The 19,443-nt window shown below is 37.7% G+C and overlaps 1 protein-coding gene across 5 annotated transcripts; it reads right to left on the bottom strand.

Annotated features, from left to right (window-relative positions):
• Nucleotides 1–5,488: 5,488 nt before the first annotated feature.
• On the bottom strand, nucleotides 5,489–18,702 carry LOC130135855 (uncharacterized). Of its 5 annotated transcripts, none has more exons than XM_056305660.1 (13): nucleotides 18,321–18,702; nucleotides 17,742–17,840; nucleotides 16,337–16,426; nucleotides 15,026–15,072; nucleotides 14,528–14,585; nucleotides 13,730–13,837; nucleotides 13,160–13,282; nucleotides 11,028–11,139; nucleotides 10,626–10,675; nucleotides 7,854–7,961; nucleotides 7,536–7,651; nucleotides 6,584–6,800; nucleotides 5,489–5,740 (listed from the first exon to the last, which is right to left on the bottom strand). In XM_056305660.1, exons 2-13 carry the CDS (start codon nucleotides 17,818–17,820, stop codon nucleotides 5,691–5,693), a joined length of 1,158 nt encoding a protein of 385 aa, XP_056161635.1. In that variant the 5' UTR covers nucleotides 17,821–17,840; nucleotides 18,321–18,702; the 3' UTR covers nucleotides 5,489–5,690. The 5 variants fall into 5 exon arrangements, with proteins under 5 accessions (XP_056161635.1, XP_056161636.1, XP_056161637.1 ...); XM_056305661.1 differs by having other exon boundaries at nucleotides 18,327–18,702; XM_056305662.1 differs by lacking the exon at nucleotides 18,321–18,702 and adding an exon at nucleotides 18,127–18,278.
• Nucleotides 18,703–19,443: the final 741 nt, after the last annotated feature.

Here is a 19,443-nt window from a genome sequence, read left to right as displayed (position 1 = left end):
AATCTGTAAGCATAACTCATCCCAACATTTCGTAGCGGGCATAGAAATCTTGGTCTCCCTTCCAAGCTGTTTTACTTGAGAGAAAAAAATCTACTATTGTCTGGCATAAATTTAATTTAATTTTTGTAGCCCGTTGAATCTGATATTATTCCTCATTAATATATATAGATAATAGTAAAGTCGAGGTTTAGAGAGAGTTCTTAAGGTGCCGACACGTGGCGCCTTTATCATCTCTTGTGTGTCTTTATTATTTCTCCAATTTTTCGAGACGTTTTGGTCTTCCTTTTGACACGTACATCCTTTAACCCAATATCCTTTTACGAGTGTTTCATTCTCGCATTTTTCCTTTTACTAGTTTATTGTATTAAATATATAATCTTTTGGGAAAATTCCAAATAAGAGCATAAAGTGCTCCTATTATCTAAAATAAGGGCATAAAGTGGACCTTGTTTAAAAAAAGGGCCTGAAGTGCCTATGTCAGTTTCAAATAATGGCTTAAAGTGGTCATTGCGGTTTCAAATAACGACATGACCTCGATGATTGCCTAAATATTCTGGCCGATTAATAGCATTTTCGTCAAAAGATAATTTTAATTTTAAATTACTTTTTTCATTTTTTATTTTTTCTTTGCTTTTTCCTTTCTTTTCTTTTTTCGTTTTTTCTTTCTTTCAAGCAAGGGCCATAGGCAAGGCCGGCCCTTGCTAAATTTGGGCGAGGGTTGCCTCGCCAACGGTCGGCAAGGGACGGCCTCACCTAGGTGAGTCGCGACCCTCGACTGGGCGAAGCCGATCTGGCCTAGATGAGGCAAGATTGTCCCTTGCCGGTCGTTGGGGAGGCAACCATCTCCCAGATCTTGCGAGGGTCGGCCTCGCCTATAGCTGGCAAGCACGGCCTCACCCAGCTCTCTTCGAGCGATTGCCAGTAGCCGGCTAGCCCCTGGCGAATAAGAAAGAAAAAAGAAAAGAAAGGAAAAAATTCAAAATTCAAAAAATAAGGTAAAGGAAGAAAATGTCCTTAACTATTTGGAAAGTCGAGCCCTTCTTTGCAACTATATAATCACTTCAGACTCTTATTTGGAATTTTTCCTAATATTTTCGCCTATTACTAGCACCTATTGTGAAACTTAAATGATCCAAAAATTTGAAAAATGCTAGTCCTAATTCCAAAAAAAAAATATATCAATTTTACCTTAAATGACAATTCTAATCTGAATCTTTTTTTGTCTTATAAAAAATTACCAACTTTCACTTAAATCTTAAATCTGGCTCAAAAAATTTGAAACTTTCACATCATTGGGGCTAGATTTGGTAGTCAAGTAAAAGTTGGTGCTTTTTATTAAGACAAAAAAAAGTTTAGGCCAGAATTGTCACTCAAGATAAAGTTTGTGCTTTTTTTTGGAATTAACCCAAAATGCTAACAAATTTGCTGCAATTTATCTGTCTCGCATCTAAAATGAATTAATATAGACTAATTTTAAAAGTGGGGTTTTTGTCCATAAAATGATATTGAACGTGCCGTGAGTTTAAATAGTATGAAACAATGGACGAGCATGAGCACAAAGTATTACTACTAAGTCAACAACGGATCAAGAAAGTAAAAAAAAGTAAAAGCAAGATAAAGGAGAAAAAAAGAGGATAAAGGAGAGAGAAGAGAGCGCGATGACTTACGATGAAATTCAAATATGAAAGTAAGAAAATGTTAAAATGCAAATGCACTTGCGTTCTCGAATCTATGAAGTTGGTGTGGTACATTGATGTCAAATTTCAAATGAATTGCATACTGAAATTATTTTGTAAAACCCATGTCACATGACTAATAAATCTAACCGTAAATTATATACTTTCTCTTCGAAACTCTTATAAGAAAAATAATTAATACCACGAAAAATCTCAAATTAGTACACATGTGACAAATTTACCCCAAACTAATTTTTTGACAACGAAAAACTCCAAACTGATACACATTTGATAAATTTATCCTAAACTAATTTTTTGATCAACAGAAACCCCAAACTAATACACATGTGACAAATTTACCCTCTGTTAGTTTCCGTTAAATTGGATTAATACAACGAAAAATTTTAAACCGGTGTGACAAATGAAGAGTAAAACCCTAAACCGGTACATCCATCAACTGCCACGTGTCATCAAACTTGGTAAACTGATGGTGAAAACGGATGATAAATTTGTTACGGGTGTACCGATTTAGAGTTTTAGTTTTATATAAATTTGGCATTGAGGTATCGATTTAGGATTTTTCATGGTATTAATCCTAAAAAAATAAGGCTACGCATTGAGCCGTAAAATTGTGTAGCTCATTTACAGGATTCTATAAAGCTAGAGTTTAATATAGAAGACCTATCAAATCTATTATGTCAACCCAACGAAATAATAGTGCACACTCGATTTTCACAAATACATTTATATTAGCGGAACGACACGTGATGAAATTTGATGAACAATGTGCTGCATATGCGAAATAAACCCTCGGCCGAAACCCAGTTCTCGTAACATGTTGAAATATCCAATCCAAAAATAAGCGATATGGAATGCTAGATCGGATCGTATGATTATCTCCAAAACGGGTTTAATTATAATAAATCAATTATCAGAGGCGGGCAAGCGCGAAAAGCCCGAATCTACGGCGGCGAGGCATCTGTTATTAAAATACGAACCCCCTTTTGCCTTTTGGGTGGGGGGAGGAGGAGCTGGGGCCCCATCATGCCTCCCATTCTTCAAAAGCGAGCGCACTCGAATATGCTTCCCGCACCGGACGGCGGACAATTTTTCAATAATCAATCTGATGTTTTTCTTCCTCTCCTCCTTTTTTTTTTTTGTGTACGGCGGAGATGATGACGTCCACAGGATCTTTGGTTGGTGCTGACCTTATTTTAGCGCGGCACCGCCGTACGGGGAAAGCGCCAGTGGCGTGGTGGTGTCTTCAGTTGTCCCGTCCGTGTGGGGGGGGGGGGGTGGTGGTTCGGATGGCTGGGGGTCTGCGAGGGCTTGTGGCCAGCATGCCATCATTGCGTGTTTTTAACAAAATAGTGAGTGCGACTCGAGTATTTACCCAAATTCTCGTGCCGTTTCTTCTTTTTGTTTTCTAGATTATCTTTTCCCACTTCAAGTTTGGAATGTTACTAGTATTTCCTGAAATTACGAAGGATTTGTAAATTTAGGTGTCGATATCTCGGCGTTTTTTTTATGAAGTTTGTGAGTGTTCCGATCTCGAGGAGCCGAGGCCTGGCGAGTGGAGATAGGAGACCGACAAGAGTCGACCGAGAGCGGAGGTGTTGGTGGTGGAGGTGTATCGCGAGGGGGGTTGGTGGGAAAGCGGAGGTCGGGATGGTGGAGGTGGCAGTCCTCACACGGGGGGGCCTATGATGCTATCGCTGGAGGTTACAATAAGTGGTGGGATAGTGTGGTCGCGCAAACAAACAAAGGAGGAGGGAGGAATCGGATGACCGACGGATGGCGTCCACGTGTCATTCATTGTAGGCTGGGGACAATACAATGGTACTATTCACCGGAACACTATCCCGGCACCCCACCACACGTCGCGGCCTCTCGCTACACTACTTGATACAACCCCTTATCTCGCTTGCCCTCTCTCATCACGGCCACCAAAGCCGTGGAAAGACAATGGGTGACCTCAACCCGAGGTTGCTCAGCTCGCACGTCCTCGGGTCGAGGTCACGGAAGCCGTGGATGAGATCACATCCGACGTCCACGGTGGCGGCCAGCGACTTCAGACCGATGTTTCCACCCGAACTAAAGTTCCTTCACATTAATCACTACTATTCAAATGGTATAAACCAACCTTTATCCAGCACTTTCCACAGACACTCGGTCAATGCCACTACTCCTAACGAATTTTTGACCTTTTGCTCTCGAGGGGAATAAATTGCATCGTCGGGAGTACAAGATAATTTTTTGACTACTAAAAATTTCAAATTGGTATACCTGTGACAATTTTATCCTCATTTTGTTTCCATTAAATTTTACTGTCAAATTGCTTTGTTAAATGACACGCGAAAGTTGACTAATGTGTCAGTTTTATGTTTTACCCTTCGTTTGTTATAAGTGTACCAGTTTGTGATTTTTTATGGTATTAATTCAATTTAACAAAAATAAACGGAGAGTAAATTTGTCACAAATGTACTAGTTTGAGGTTTTTAGTGATCAAAATATTAGTTTGAGGAAAAATTATCACATGTGTACAAATTTGAGGTTTTTTATGACCAAAAAATTAATTTTGGTAAAATTATCACGGATGTACTAATTTAAAATTTTTCGTGGTATTACCCCTTTTAACAAAAGACGTTCCCGTGGATCACCATCATTCGATCCTGCCCCTCTTTTACTTTAATGTTTACTCAGCGCTGGTCGTGTTTAAGGTTTAATTAATCTCCGCTTTTGGCTTGCATCATCATGACAACCTTGGACCCCAAAAAGGTCATTCATCTTCTTTTGCCTTTAGATTTCATGACCCTTTCATGAAAAGAAACGCAACAAACAAAAGAAACTTACATGGCATGATTAAAGAAGCGAAACATAGTGTCTTCCTATTCGTGGGTGGCGGTGGGCCTTACTTGCAATGGGGACAATGGAACGACACAAAGTAGAGCGACAAGATAACAACGTCGGTCAAGATCTTGCGTGTGCGCCCTTTATGCTTTTCTGCATAATCAAATGCTTCAACCTTGGCGAAACAGAGAGAAATCCTGCCATTCGTAAGGGACTATGCAAATTATAATACGTGCTCGGCCGAATCTTCCTTACGTGAAAGTTGAGTTTTGTGATGACAAATCATGACTAAAGTAGGTGTGGGTCCAAAGTTGCACTGGACTAGCTAGAGATTCAGATTATAGAAGGTGGGGGAATCAATGAAAAAGGAAGAGTGCATCTGTTGGGTCTCGGGTTCGTGCATTGACTGTCGATCATGAGATACATCGAATTGAACAACTCAATGCAAGCACGCAAATGACTCGAATTATGCCTTCTGAACATGATCCAGAGTCGACCTCATGGCATGTAACATGATCTAGTGGACTTCATTCAACCAGAAGAAAGCAATCGAGAACCTAAGCAGTTTCACAATGCGCAAGAGAGATCTCACAACAGGAATGCTACACAGATGCAGTATAGCCTTTTCGTCAAACTTGCTTGTTTTGTAAGATCCGCTAATCTGTCAACATTAACTACTCTATATCAATGCATTAGAAGCTGATTGCTTTTTTCAGATTGATCCGCTTTCAACTTTTCCTTCTCTTATGTGAGAGCGACTTGGATCTAATGGTCGAATTGCATCAAACAGGTTTGTGTCGAACCCTCTCCCTTTTCTCATGCAAAGAGAGAAATTCGTGTCTATGGTTACTAACAACTCTATGTCATATATACCAACTTCATAATTTTCAAAGCCACGTCATGGATGTCGATGCTATATAGTTGGAGCCACAAGCATATATGATGTCCAAAATAGAGCAGTATGGCCAGCAAAGGATTGACATTATATTTACTGAATATGAACAATTCGTGCCATTTGCCCAAAAAGAACAATTTGAGCATCGGCAGTATAGGAGACAGGAATGAACAATTTAATGATGGTTAAATTGATTCTCAAAAACTGGCTCTAACCTCATGTATGGGGCTACTTACACCGTCGCCTAACAAAAAATCCGAGTAGCGATTCTACGAAACTGAAACACTTCCATCTGGCTGCTGCACGCTCAGTGGTTTTCCTACAGACGAGTATCATTCAATTCAACACAGATAAGATGCACCAGAATAAGTACAATGAAGAGAGATAAACACGTAACGATATTGTCAACTTCCGAGTATGGATTTATTCCACAACAATGGTAATGGACCTGATCCTAGACAAGCGTGTAGTGTTTTCACAGGCAAGCGCATGTGAGAGTGCAGGCGAATGCATGTGCCTGGGTATATATATATATATAAGCATGCAACCCATATATGAGCAACACAAAGCAAGGTTTTCGAGCCTTCCAAAAGCAAGTGCTAAATAGCACCCTTGAGAAGATGTGCATATTTTCCATCTCCCTCAGTTGCTGTTACATATTGGACCCCTCGAAACATTGCACGCAAATTGCAAGCTATTCTTCTCTCTCTAATGCCTTGAAAAGTAATATGCGGCATAGCTTGTAAGTAGTGACGTAGTTTGATAAGTGAAAATATCATTGACACTAGAAACAAATCTATTCTGACAATCAATGGAAAAATGTAATGATAGGCACAAGATTCATATCTTCTAATGTTTCAGCAATTTGTTTTGGGGGCCCAACTTCTGAGTTATGGTTTATGAATTTCCATTAAAAAGGTTATTATGAATTGAAAAAAATAGCAAGATCATAATTAAATTGCAAGGAATTGAGGTGTCCACTGTCCCATAAGAAAATTAGTCATGATAAGCTAATATTCAATCATAGATAAAAGGCAAACACCAAAGGACAAAAACTAAGCAAAAATAAAAGTAGAATTCCATAGCTATACACCAGTCTCCTTTCAATAAGAAATTGGAAACCGGGCTTTAACCTTGTTCTCATACTGATGAAAACCATTACCTGAGTCACCAGCAAAAGAATAACCATTGGGAAAAGTTCTGCCTTTCATTAACTGAATTGGATCATCCTGCGGCCTCAAAGCAGCATCAGCGGATAGATAATTTGATACTTTTGACGGTGGCAAAGATACTGCAGCGATATCTGAACGTAATGAACTTTTTGAGAGAACTGGGTCAGGTTCTTGTAGTAAAGGCGATGGCTGTGCATCTCTCAGTTCCTGAGAATAGAATGAGCAAAGTTGCTTTCTCGTAGTCATTTTTGCAAGTTAACACCACTACCTCACAAACAATGGCATGTTAGCTATCAGAGCAATATGGTAAAAGTATATCATTTAGCGCCGGTACCATGTGGACTGGTGAGTTTGATCTTACTATGCCAGACATAGTTCTTAACTCGTAAAGGCAAATGAAATAGGGATTTGCCTTGCATCATGCACAAAAAATGATAATAAAATTAACATCTTCTGAACAGAACACTTAATTTGTTGTGGGATACGAAAGTCCCCAAGTTTCAGTGGTATCACCATTAAATGATACACTTTCTCAATAACCAGAAAGTTGAATATTGCACTTCTCACATTTTCAAAGTCAAACTAGCTAAGAGCAGAATTCATAAAGCCTGCACCATCAACAAGGTTTATATCTATGTGAGGACTCCAACAATTAGCATTATGAAGGATCTGCCTCCCAGCATCAAGTATGCCTTTACATAAACTAAGAATATCACATGACTAGTATATGCAAAAAGGAGGCTAACACAACAGGCTATTAACATAGCAGAGACACTAGGAAATCAAGTATCATCGTAAGATTAAGCGAAACGGGTCAGATGACATCAAACACTTGCTCAGATTATAAGAACAAAGAAGAAAATAATTCTTAAAACAACCTATTTCCCATGAGTAAAGAACTCTATTGAGATCAAGCTTGCATTCACATCTTCTTATACTTACTAAGTCATCAAGAAGCCCATCAGTTGATGTCATGTAATAAAGATGGCCGATAGCTGATCGGAGACGATTGCTTCTCTGAGAATAATATATTTTGCTAGCAAGTGGCACAGGAGTACCTAATATCACAACTACTGTTAGTCTTATAAAACCAAAAATATTTATAATAGGAAACTGAAGCAATATTGCATGAAAATTCTCAGAAACTTCTCTAGAGAAGCAACTTTGGCTTTAAATCGCATCTTACCTCATGAAATGAACAATTACAGTGTACTTCCCCCACAGAAGTTTGCAAATTACAGCACAGCCAGACAGTCATACCTTGTGTCAATTGGCTATTTGTATAAATTTGCAAGGGATTTTTATAGTCGATAGCACAACCACTCTTCGCTTCTTGTTTCGGAAGTGATTCTTTTTGGAAATCCCTACCTGGCAACATGCAATGGAATGCTAATTAATATACCATTGGATATACTGTTGGATCGTGCACCCTATATCAGCTTTGAACATATTGTAGAGTAATCCAAATGACCAAGCACGTAGTTGTCTCAAACACGTGATAATACAGAAAAAAAATGACAAAAAGATTAAGGGCCTGTGTGATTATACTTTAATATAAACAAAAATTATTTTTTTGCTTTCTCATCAAAATTTACAATATTATTCAAAATTCAGAAAAATATGAAAAATATATATGTAATCTACGTATCATTTGAGTGTTGTAAAAGTTTCAAGAGTTTCCGATTTCAAAAAAAGTCAAAGTGCGTGAGCTGCAAGATTTTAAGTTAGGTAAAAAGCTAAAAGTAAAAATCAATCCAGATAGGCCCAAGTTTTCAAAATGACAAAGATTAAGCCTTCAAATCGCAATTGTGATCCTGCTATATGTGGTTGATCCTCTTTAAGAGATTACTCTATCTCATAGCATGTCCTCAAAGATTCATGCAATTTCGATATTGAAAATTATAAATTTCTCAGATTTCTTACCTCTCCTCTCACCAGTTTTAATGGTACATAACATACTCGAATAAGAAATCCAACTTAATTTGGAAGGCTTTCATTATCTACTCATGAATACTTCACTGAAAGTGGAAGGCAAATCATTTGGCTCTCTCGTCCAATAATGTATAATTTGAGGAACTTGGGTTCAGTATTAAATGCTGCAAAAGGTTTTGCCAATTAAAATGCAAAAGATCCTTTGAAAATCCATTAATTATTTTGCATGAGTCTTTTGCATTACTTCATGCAAGCAAAGGCCACATCATGTACCTCCTAGTTTTTGGCAGTTCAGCCCTTTAAAACCATATCAACTTCCAAGTATTGCTCCACTTCCAAACATCCCCCTCTTATCCAAACACAAAGTAAAGCCTCCCTCTCTTCTACTCTCTTTTATCTTTTTGGCCAGTTATATGTTACTCTCTTTCTAGAATTTTTGTGATCTAAAAACTGTAACTCTACAAATAAAGTGAGCCACAGAGCAACGATGCATGTGCTTGATTTAAGGTCCCTGTTTCTAAAGAAGAGAAGTAGGCTGCCAAGATGGCCTTATTACAAAGTGAATATGGTAGTCAATACTAGACTTATATATTCTACTTAACCTTAGGTAGTTTGTTACTTCCTTTCATACTAATTCATTACACACTCTAATTCATCTAACATGTCACAAATACGTTCCTTCCGCATTTGCAGTATTATGATGTTTATTTACTTGACCTTTACATCTTTCACCCAACGGGTGCTCCAGGGAGGAGCATACTCAAATTAAATGCAACATTTTATACCCATGCCATAATTCAGCTTTGACAATGTTTTTTCAAAATTTTCAATTTCTAAACTCAAAGACCTTAATTTAAAATCAAACCCCGGGAGTTCATTTATTGGTAAAGGAACAGACTTATGTGCGTGATTTAGTTGCATGATTGCAATACCCCATGAAATCAGACGCAGATAGTTTCATGATTGGTCGGACCAATTTGGTCCACCAACTCAGGTTTCGACTTGTCTTGCATAATCCATAAGATTAATGGGTTATTTCACCCGCTGAAAGTTTATCCATTTTTGTTTTGTAACCTGTATAGCTTCCTTTGGCATGTTTCACATCAATGACACATCTGTGGAGACCTGCTCTTGAAGACCACTAGGAAGTTTGGGGTATTGTCAATTTGGTTTTATTACTGGTCTATTAAATGATGAAGCTTCATTGTTATTAGGTAAATTATTGATTTTTTTGACATTCTGCCAACCCAAGTTTCAGGTGGACAAGGATTTATGATATTTCAGTGATCTTTCTTTTTAGACTTTTCTGCTTTGAATAATTTATCACAATTTTTTATGCTTAGTGTTGGCTACATTCAACTCTAGCAAAATCTATCTGCATTTTCTTTATGAAAGACAAAATGTAAGGGTAAATTAGAGAATAAAAAGCTTTTCCTTCCCAAGGAGATTAAAATATGAAAAAGGCCAGGTTATAGACCGTTACATCTGGTATACTCTCAGGTTAGAAATGATCCACAATCCCTATTTATTCGTCAAAAAACACTTAAAAGAATAGGACCCAAATGTTACAAGAATCTTTCTCCCTGGCTTCAAATAACGGAACTTGAATATTATTGCCAAAGCAAATGACATACATCTGACAAATGTGAGGAAAAAAAAAAGCTATCACATAAACCAAACACAACCTATCAAATGCATAAGATCGAAAGAACATAACAAAGAAAAAGATGAGGCATAAGAATTTGAATTATGGACCCAAATCATACTCAGTTCAAACTTGTAATCAGATGTAATCATATGCAATTAATAATAGGAAATTAAAGGCAGTCAAAATTAGATAGAGCTCGGCAGAGTGATGCAGGCTAAAACAATTCTCAAGCTAAAGACACTCGTTTTTGAATTCCTCATAGAAAAACAGTCAATTAATTTAGCATTCAATCACTAGAAGAAAATGAAGTTTCACAACTGTTGAGGAAAGAATCATATATTGCCAGAAGATGGTCAATCCAAAAGTTATGCATGCCAGATGTCAGAAAACAAATTCCAAATTTCAAGTCTAGGTAGCAAATTCAAACTATGAACGTGTACTTCTAGTGATACCAGAATCTGTTTCTCGATCATCTGTTTCTGACATATGCTCCCCTGCTATCCTACAAGAACAAAATATAATTCAGATATTACAACAAAGAAACAGAAAGAAAACATCTTTGCTATTGGCCTTTATTGAGAAAAAACCATGTGACTATCAAAAGCATTTATCCTACTAGATATGTCAACATATTCTACAAATAAGTATACATTTTACTCATTTAAACTCTTATTCAAGTAGTACATATTAAGAAAGGCATATTTCATCCGTCTAGGCCTTCAATATACAACACGAGCACTAGATGACCTTTGTTGAGATGAAGATTGCGCAAATTGTTTTGTTGGCCAGTTGATGCTGCTTAGATTAACAAGTTAACATATGAATGAAGAGATGAAACAAGAATGGAATCATACAATCTAGAACGTTTCACAGGAGGATGCATTTGACTTGCTGACTCATCAGCATTTCTAGGGATAACTCCTGGATCATCTTTACTTCTTGGAACAACTTGACTAGTTGAATTTCCTGAAGTAAATAAACTCACATTAACAATTCAGTCTGTAAAAAGTTCATATATCTAACAATGCATCATGAACAAATAAAAAGACAATTTTAATGAATATATGTCCCCAGATCAAGGAAGAGGAGATGCAGTAGTTACAAAAAGATCCCTGCAGACAGGCCATGTAATGACCCTTACGGCATTTTTTGACACTTATACAACTTGATAAATAACCCTAGAAAAACATAGATAGTGATGTTTCCACAGTGCTCCCTAACGTTTCTCTCTTTCAATAAATGCAATACGTAGGCAATCACATTCTTCGATAGAATAGATGGCAAGATAATTATTTAAACGCGGGTTCAAGTCACCTGTACCTCTTTTCCTCCCCCACCCCCTCTTATTCCAATCTGTGTCACCAAGAATCTTCACCTACTGTTGGACCATTCTAGTGCAGCTTGTGGATAATTATATCAATGAAACCAGATTCATTTTTGAGTTCTTGCTTTGATGTGCTTCCTTTTAAAGTGAATATATTCACTACCCCTCTGAAGAACAAGAGATTATCCAACGGAATGATATGTGAACAAACACCTAAGGAAATGCAATGTTAACCTATCTGATACTAAAAGTTCATGTGGATTACGCTGAGAATTTTGTGTAGGTGCGTCACACTCTAGGCTAATCAACATGCAACTCTAAGAATTAGCTTCAAGGATGATGTGTGTGGAAAATTTATTAAGGAAATGGTTAACAACAAGAAAGAGAGAATCCGAAAATGGAAGAGAGAGAGAGAGAATTTCGAATAGAATTATAGTGAGAAACACAAAATTTTCATAAACTTTGACCTCGTCCCTTCTAACACTCAGGTGGCTTGCAAGACTAAATTAGTATTCATTTTGTAAATGTTTCCTAACTTTCAGTGCAACATGGCAAGGTGTTGTAGGTGTTATGGTAACGGCAAGAAATAACAACTTCAAGAAATTCAATACTAAATTTCATAAAAGACACAGCTAGAGCCAAAAGTCAAAAACTCAGTTAAAAACATTATCCTGTCCATGCCAAACAGCCTATCCAAGATCTCTCTCTCTCTCTCTCCAGAGCTTCAATTGCAGATCGTTATTTGGCCACAAACTGTAGAAGACAAAAACATCTATAATTTGAGCTTTGATTCCAGATCTGTAACTTTTAGTCTCTTGTTCCCAAAATAAATTTAACATCAACAAATTTTATTCTGACGTTGCACATGTCTTTCTTGTTCGGTGAAGATTGCCTCTGAAACTCAACATTCACAAAGTCACGGTGCCCTTTGAATAAGATTGAGTTTATTTGAGTTTCTGATACTGAGAACATACTGTCGTACAACTGTCCTATGAAATTAAGGTTTAGGCTGGTGATTCGTATTCTGGAAGTTTTGTTCAGTAAAGATGGATGCAGGAGGTATTTTTAGGTGGCGTTTGGCTACTTCACTTAGATTCACCACGTACACTTCTCATTCCTTCTATTAGTACTTGGAAAATTAGAGCGCAAGTTGAGGGCCATAACTTCATTCTAAAGGAAGAACTTCCCATTCCAAGAAAGTTTAGCTCCCCTTGGGTCAAATGCAAGATCTTGTCGTTTTTTGAATTGATGGAGACACGATTTGCCATATGCATCTCATATGTAATCTAATGTAATATCCAGTGACAAAATGGTGATTTTTTGCTCATAAATATCAAGCAGTTCAAGTTTGAGCTTGAGCACATTTTTATTTGGGCAAAATCAAGTTCAGTAAAGTCCAGTTAAGACAATCTTGAAAACATTGGAAACCATTTCAAGTCGAGTTGAGCATAATAAAATGATAGTTGATCCAGCTCGAGTTGAGCTTCAAGAAGTTGATGAGTCGAATAGAGTTAGAACATGAACTTGCATTGCCCTATTGCAGCTCACTTCTACACCTAGTTACACATATTAACTGAATAAAACCAAACTCCGGTTAAGATGCAGTTAATCAAAGATAAGCATGCACATGATCAAGAAGCACTAGCAACAACAGTGAACTACCTTTGACCTCCAAACATAAAGAAGATGATTGCTGGTTTCCATTATAACGAAACTGTGGTTCAACAGTGATGGTATCCTTCACAAATTCATAATTCCCTTGCTCTCCAATAGTGAGTCCCTGCTCTAATAGCAGATAAGGATGCAAATGAAAATTGTCACCCCTAATGAAAGTTGAATGATTAAACCATCATTATTGTCATAATAAAATCAGATTCATCATTGTAATCTTAACAAAACCAAAAAGCATCAAGAAGAAATAAAAAGAGTGAGTCCCTGCTCTAATAGCAGATAAGGATGCAAATGAAAATTGTCACCCCTAAGGAAAGTTGAATGATTAAACCATCATTATTGTCATAATAAAATCAAATTCATCAATGTAATCTTAACAAAACCAAGAGCATCATGAAGAAATAAAAAGCCGAGGATTGTCTAATACTAATTACTAAATCATTTCATTTCCATTAAAGGGAAGCGGATTTCTAACAAAGAACAGATTTACACTAAGCTCTAAGCATAGAAGCATGCATGCAGAGAGACAGAGAGAGAGAGAGAGAGAGAGAGAGAGGATACTGGGAGTGGTGGACTTTTTCCTCTCCTTCCTAGGTGGTCTTTTGCCCCTTCCAGTGCCATTAGGCTCCAAAACAGCTTCTTGTGTAGAATTCAATAACCTACAGATATCTGAAAAAACAAGGAAGGAGTGAACCAAAAAGGATAACAAGACCCAACAGATTAGGATTATCAGTAAAAGCCTTTTCTCTATAATTTAAAAACCTCCATATTTCAGAAACATTTGAGGAAAATATCTTCGCGTGAAGAAAAATAATAGCTACAGCCAGCAGGTTAGGCTTCTCGATTAAATGGTAAAGAGTGCACTAAGCTATCCAGAAGTTTCAGGCCATGTATTGCATTAGACTGTGGATCATAGAGACTTGCTAAAAGAGTAATAAGTATAAAGAGAATGGGATTCACAACTCTAAGACAAATCAAGACAAGTGATATAGCGATTCACAATAGTATTAAGAAAAAAAATCCAATGAAGAGGGAGTTGTACCGCTAGAAGAGGAGGTGAGAATTCTACTAGGGAGAAAACAAAGATGAAGATTTTCTGGTCTTCTCACCATGGCAATAGTAGAGGAATTACACTCTAATCAGATTTATCATCAGATAAAATCAGACAAAAGGAGAAGATGATTGAACAAGACAAAACCAGATAAGATATCCAGATTGATTAGGAGTCATAGACGGCATGGCACACATACAATCCTCAATTTAGCAGAACAATTTTGCCAAAACTTTCTCTTTAAATATGCTAGATGACAGATAAGCAAAACAGAATCCCTCAATGCTTCACAAAAGTCAGGTTCAAACCTTGATGAGCCATATATTGACTGGCCTTGATTGGCTTCTTACATGCATTGCAACATACCTGCAGAGAGAATATTGCCTTAAGATGAAAAGCCATATCTCGTGATCATCATAAGCAAAACAATCTCACTGTTTATCCTCAAAAAAACTAACAGAAAGTGGATGGAAAGTACAATCACACAACTGAGAAAGCAGCAAAGCAATATCATTTAAGGTAAAACCTACTATAAATAAGTAATAAGATAATAGATTATGAAGCCAATTCAAAACATAAACTTGAATCTGAAGGCAAATATTGTCGTAATCTGCTCAAACTAAAGTCTTTGTCCTAACATATTTCACCACCGTGCTTCATGAGCAAGAGGAACCAAAGGCACAATGCAGCTCTCCTCATCAATAAGGGTAGTTGCAGTGATGTACATAAACCCAAGAAAAAGCAAGAAATGCACAGGTAAGTACCAATGAAAAAGGACAAAGACAACATGCATTTCCAAACCTTACCAAATGCAGTTGATCAGCCATAGGCTTCAAACCATATACATGCATGTCTGCATCCACAAAGCAGAAACCGCAAGGCAATCAGATAATCAAAAAGAACAAACAATCAGAACAGAATAGCACTTAAAACAATTCACAGCACTTGCACAACTAGATGCCAGAGCATACGTTCTCTATATGTTTTCTTCATATTTTAAGACAGATTAATCCATCCTCCAGCCTGGTGGCTTTGGGAGCTTCTCTCAAACCCCAGGTCAGGGGTTTGAGAGTTGGAAGTGAGAGAGAGAGAGATTGACCTACGTACAATCTAACCCAATAAATAGTTGAATGAGTGCAGAGAGTATAAAAATTTTAATGTGAAAAACTACATACTAAATTTTTTCCTTCCACCTTCTCAACAGGCTTTGGCAGCGAAGGTTATCAAAACATTTAAAAGCGTAGACTCTTATACCAACCTTGATCCATATACTATATAACACATGACCTGTTAACTAAAGATATGTCCGGATTGTCTTTTACTTTTCACTTTTTGCTCAATCTAAATCTTACGACACACACCTATTGAACTTCTTTTAAACCAAAACATCTAAAACTTTCGAAACATATAAATGTTGACATAATTCGAATATAACTTTTTCATATTCTTAAATAGTGGTTATGAGCATTCAACATACAATGACTGAATATCCATGCCCAAACTCTTTCTCCTTATTAAGCTGCTTGTTGCTTGAAAGATATTTGCCAAGATGAAGAAGAACAAAATAAAAAGACAAAGAGACTCAGCCATTCCATGGGCCAAGTCAAGATACTTCTGGTCAAGATTTCACATTCTCAATGTCTTCCAATTTTACCCTATAAAATCAATCTCACATGCTGTTGGACAGTACTCAGGTTCCTTGCATTTTCATCATTGTGATTCTATCATGGAAGGTATATCCACGCTACCTATTGATGTTCTACAGGAATCTCCGTTTAAAAGGTAACCCAAAAATCAAAGTAAAAAGAAGAAAACCGCAATTCATTTAGTACAGAAATAACAATTCACAATCAAGTAGGTCAACAAAAAATTAAAGGAAAAAAGAAGAAAACGATGACCTTGTTTCTGAAGAAGAGAAATAACAACAATTGAGCAGGCAAGGTTATCAAAAAAACAACAATTGACCAGGCAACATACACCACCCGAGGGCATAAGTTTATATGAGAATGAACTTACTCATTAGTCTACTGCCACTCCACTACCCCGTCATTGCAACGAAAATAATAGCCAACAATGCAAAAATTCCATTGCAGCACCATGTATACTAGAAGAATTACCTTCCTCATCGAGCAAATTTGCTTCATCAGTGTCACGAAATTCCTTAAAAATGTGCTGAGCCAATAATTTCTGATGGCTAACTTCCTCTTCTGAAGTTGGGCAAAAGAATTCATAATCAGTCAACAATTAAAAGAAAAGGCACCAATATCAGACTGTCTGAAAAACAAAGTATCACCAAATGAGGTCTAGAGCTACATGTTGATTTCCTTGAGATACAATAGAAGAAATGAAGAGGAAAATAGTTTGAGAACAAAGTGCCAGCGAAGGTTCTTGTTTCTTCCTAGGAGGCACCATAGGGGAACATTTTAACCATTGACAACTTGCAAGAGAATGGTAAAATCTTGCTAAACAAATGCTGTTCATCCAAAGGAGCTGAAGAGAAAGTTGAGTTGATCATCTATCACTCCATTGCCAATGGTCTGGGCGCCTATGGTATACCATGAGGGCAATTCTGGGCATACAATTGACAATTGCAAAGACAGTCGAAGAAGAGTTGAAAGTGCGAACTGCTATACAAGTGTGCAAAAGGAAGAGAAAGTTGATTAATATAATCCCTCTAGCAACTTTTTGGTTTATTTGGAGAGAAACAAACAAGAGACTTTTCCACCTTACCCAAAAAAATCAAACAAGAGGCTTTTCCTTACCCAAAAAAAAAAACAAGAGGCTTTTTTATGGCAAAGAAAGTCACTTAAGTTCTGTCAGGAATTCATGGTTTTAGTAGTTATCACCAGCAGTCAGGTCTTGATATAAATGACATACTAGACTGAGTGGACAAAATCTCTCATAGATAACGCTTTATATGGGGAAGCACTCCTTTGCGCCATTTGAATGGAATCTTTTAGACTAATTATTAACTTGTAATTACAAGCAGCGTTTCAATGAAGCTTCTGAGTGTTGCTAACATCTACCAGTTCCTACTTGGACAAAATGCTTCATACATACAGTGTTCTCATTTATAAGTTTGTCAAATCGCTTGTAATTATTTCTGGCTCAATAGTATTATGACAAAATAAAATGCAACCATGCCTGTGGAAATACATTTCAGTTCTATCCGACAATTAGAAACTGCTCCATGTATCAATTGAACTCATTATGAAACAGTGTAGTACAAATTGCATATTCGTTTCAGAGAAGTCCATCACTGTGCATAAACATAGATGTACTAGCAAACCTTGAAGACAATAAAAGGAAAAGAATTTCGGCCCCATTTTGCTCAGACTTCAAAGCAGGCCTATGCAATATCATTTATACATCAAAAAATAATTCCTCTATGCTCCAAGTCAATCAGAATAACCATGTATAAGCGACGAGACGATCACAAGCTTAATGAATTTTTTTTTAGTGCCATGGAATGATCAAACGGTGCTTAGGATAGGGGCCATGCAATACACAGCCAATATATACCTGCTGTATTGGAGAAACCGCCTCCCGCAAGAACCCGAGCCAAAACAGCCATTTTCCCACTCCCAACTGGGCAAACCATAGTGACGGTCTAACATATATCTGCACATCGAAATTAACAGTACAGTCACGCAAATCGCCTGAGAAATTCGCAATGGTTATGGCATAAAGCTGCGTTCATCGCGCCAAAACCATCATCAATTATGGAAGTCTCGTACGAGAACAACAACGACATGAATGTTTGAGTGCATATGCATGATCCGTTGACCCGCAATTAGGCGGAAAAACATAACTACCATCATCTATCCGACGGGAAATTACAAAATTCGACACCTAAAGGCTTGCGATTTGGAAAATCAAAGTACGTAGCACAGAATGCATATATTACCAAGAAAAACCAACTAGTTCCAACAGACAAGCATGCAGCTCCTTAATTGCACCATTCTCATCCAAAAGCTCCCGACAATCATCGCGGCCGAAACAAAAGAACATTTTTTTCTCACAATTCAATCCACAAATCATATCCACCGCACCATATATTGCTCATCTGCTCAACCGAATCAGCTCCAACAGAGGAAATACCTCAACCTGCACGAACTCCAGCTCGCACCGACCGCGTCGAAACGGCGAACCCCGCGAAGCAGCAGAACGAGACGAACCCGATCGAACTCCGAAAAGAGCAGAAGAACGGAAAACGCCGCCGCCGATCGAAGCAATGTACGTCGGAACGAGAGAGGCCGACGAGAGCCTTCGCCAATGGGCCGGCTCCGGCGACGGCTGAGAACCCTAGGAAAGAAGGACGGGAGTCGCCGCCGCCCTCATGCCGTCCGATGCGCCTCCCCCTCCCTCGCGCGCGCGCGCGCTCGGCGATGCAGCGGAGGAATCGCAGTTTGCTCTCTCTCTCCGATTTTAGAGAGAGAGAGAGAGGGGGAGGAGAAGGAAGAGAGAGATTGCGAAGCTTTTGCTGGAGGATGAAATGTTGGTGGCGTTTATATTGTTTGTGCGCTGCCTCGTTATCGTGATCCTCGCCGCACCGTACCGTATCTCTGCAGTTTTTTTGAAATTCGGAGAGAGAAAAAAAATCCTTATTCCTTTTCTTTTTCGCTTTTGGATTTTACGGAATTTCTTTTTATTTTTTATTTTTCAAATAAATAAATAAATGAGTTAATGCCACGAAAAACCTCAGACTGGTACACTTCTGTGACTATATGCCAAACTAAATTTTTTATCACCGAAAACCCCAAACTTGTACACTTGTGACAAATTTACCCTCCGTTAAATTGGATTAATATCACGAAAAATCATAAATTGTTAAATTTGTGACAAATAGAGGGATAAAACCTAAAATCGGTACACTTACCAACTGCCACGTGTCATTAAACTGAATAATTTGATGGTAAAATTTAACGAAAACTGACGGAGGGTAAATTCGTCACATGTGTACCGATTTGAGGTTTTTCGTGGTATTAACCCTAAATAAATTCAACGTCCTATAGTTCTCATTGGTCTGGGCTTTTATGATGGTAAAATCGCTTGACGGTTTGTTTGAATCGATTTAAAAAAATTAAAGTAATTTAAGATATATTTTGCTTTCTAGGGAGACTTTAATTCACGAAAAATAGTGTTGAGGTACGCACCACGCGCGTACATGGTCGTGGATTTATTACGTAGGAAGAGAAAGGAATCTTGTTTTGGAAGGAATTAG

Source organism: Syzygium oleosum, unplaced genomic scaffold, assembly GCF_021117445.2.
Source record: "Syzygium oleosum isolate NSW1041296 unplaced genomic scaffold, Sole_v2.1 Sole_v2.38, whole genome shotgun sequence".
Classification (NCBI taxonomy): Eukaryota; Viridiplantae; Streptophyta; class Magnoliopsida; order Myrtales; family Myrtaceae; genus Syzygium; species Syzygium oleosum.
This window is presented reverse-complemented; position numbering and strand designations above follow the sequence as displayed.

Excerpts from the sequence above, each read along its gene's own strand:
- LOC130135855 (XM_056305660.1), bottom strand. The coding sequence starts at position 17,820 with ATGGTTTGCCCAGTTGGGAGTGGGAAAATGGCTGTTTTGGCTCGGGTT. Across the intron at positions 14,586-15,025 it reads TGGCTGATCAACTGCATTTG|GTATGTTGCAATGCATGTAA; the intron begins GTAAGGTTTGGA and ends TTCTCTCTGCAG. Across the intron at positions 7,652-7,853 it reads AAATAGCCAATTGACACAAG|GTACTCCTGTGCCACTTGCT; the intron begins GTATGACTGTCT and ends TTGTGATATTAG.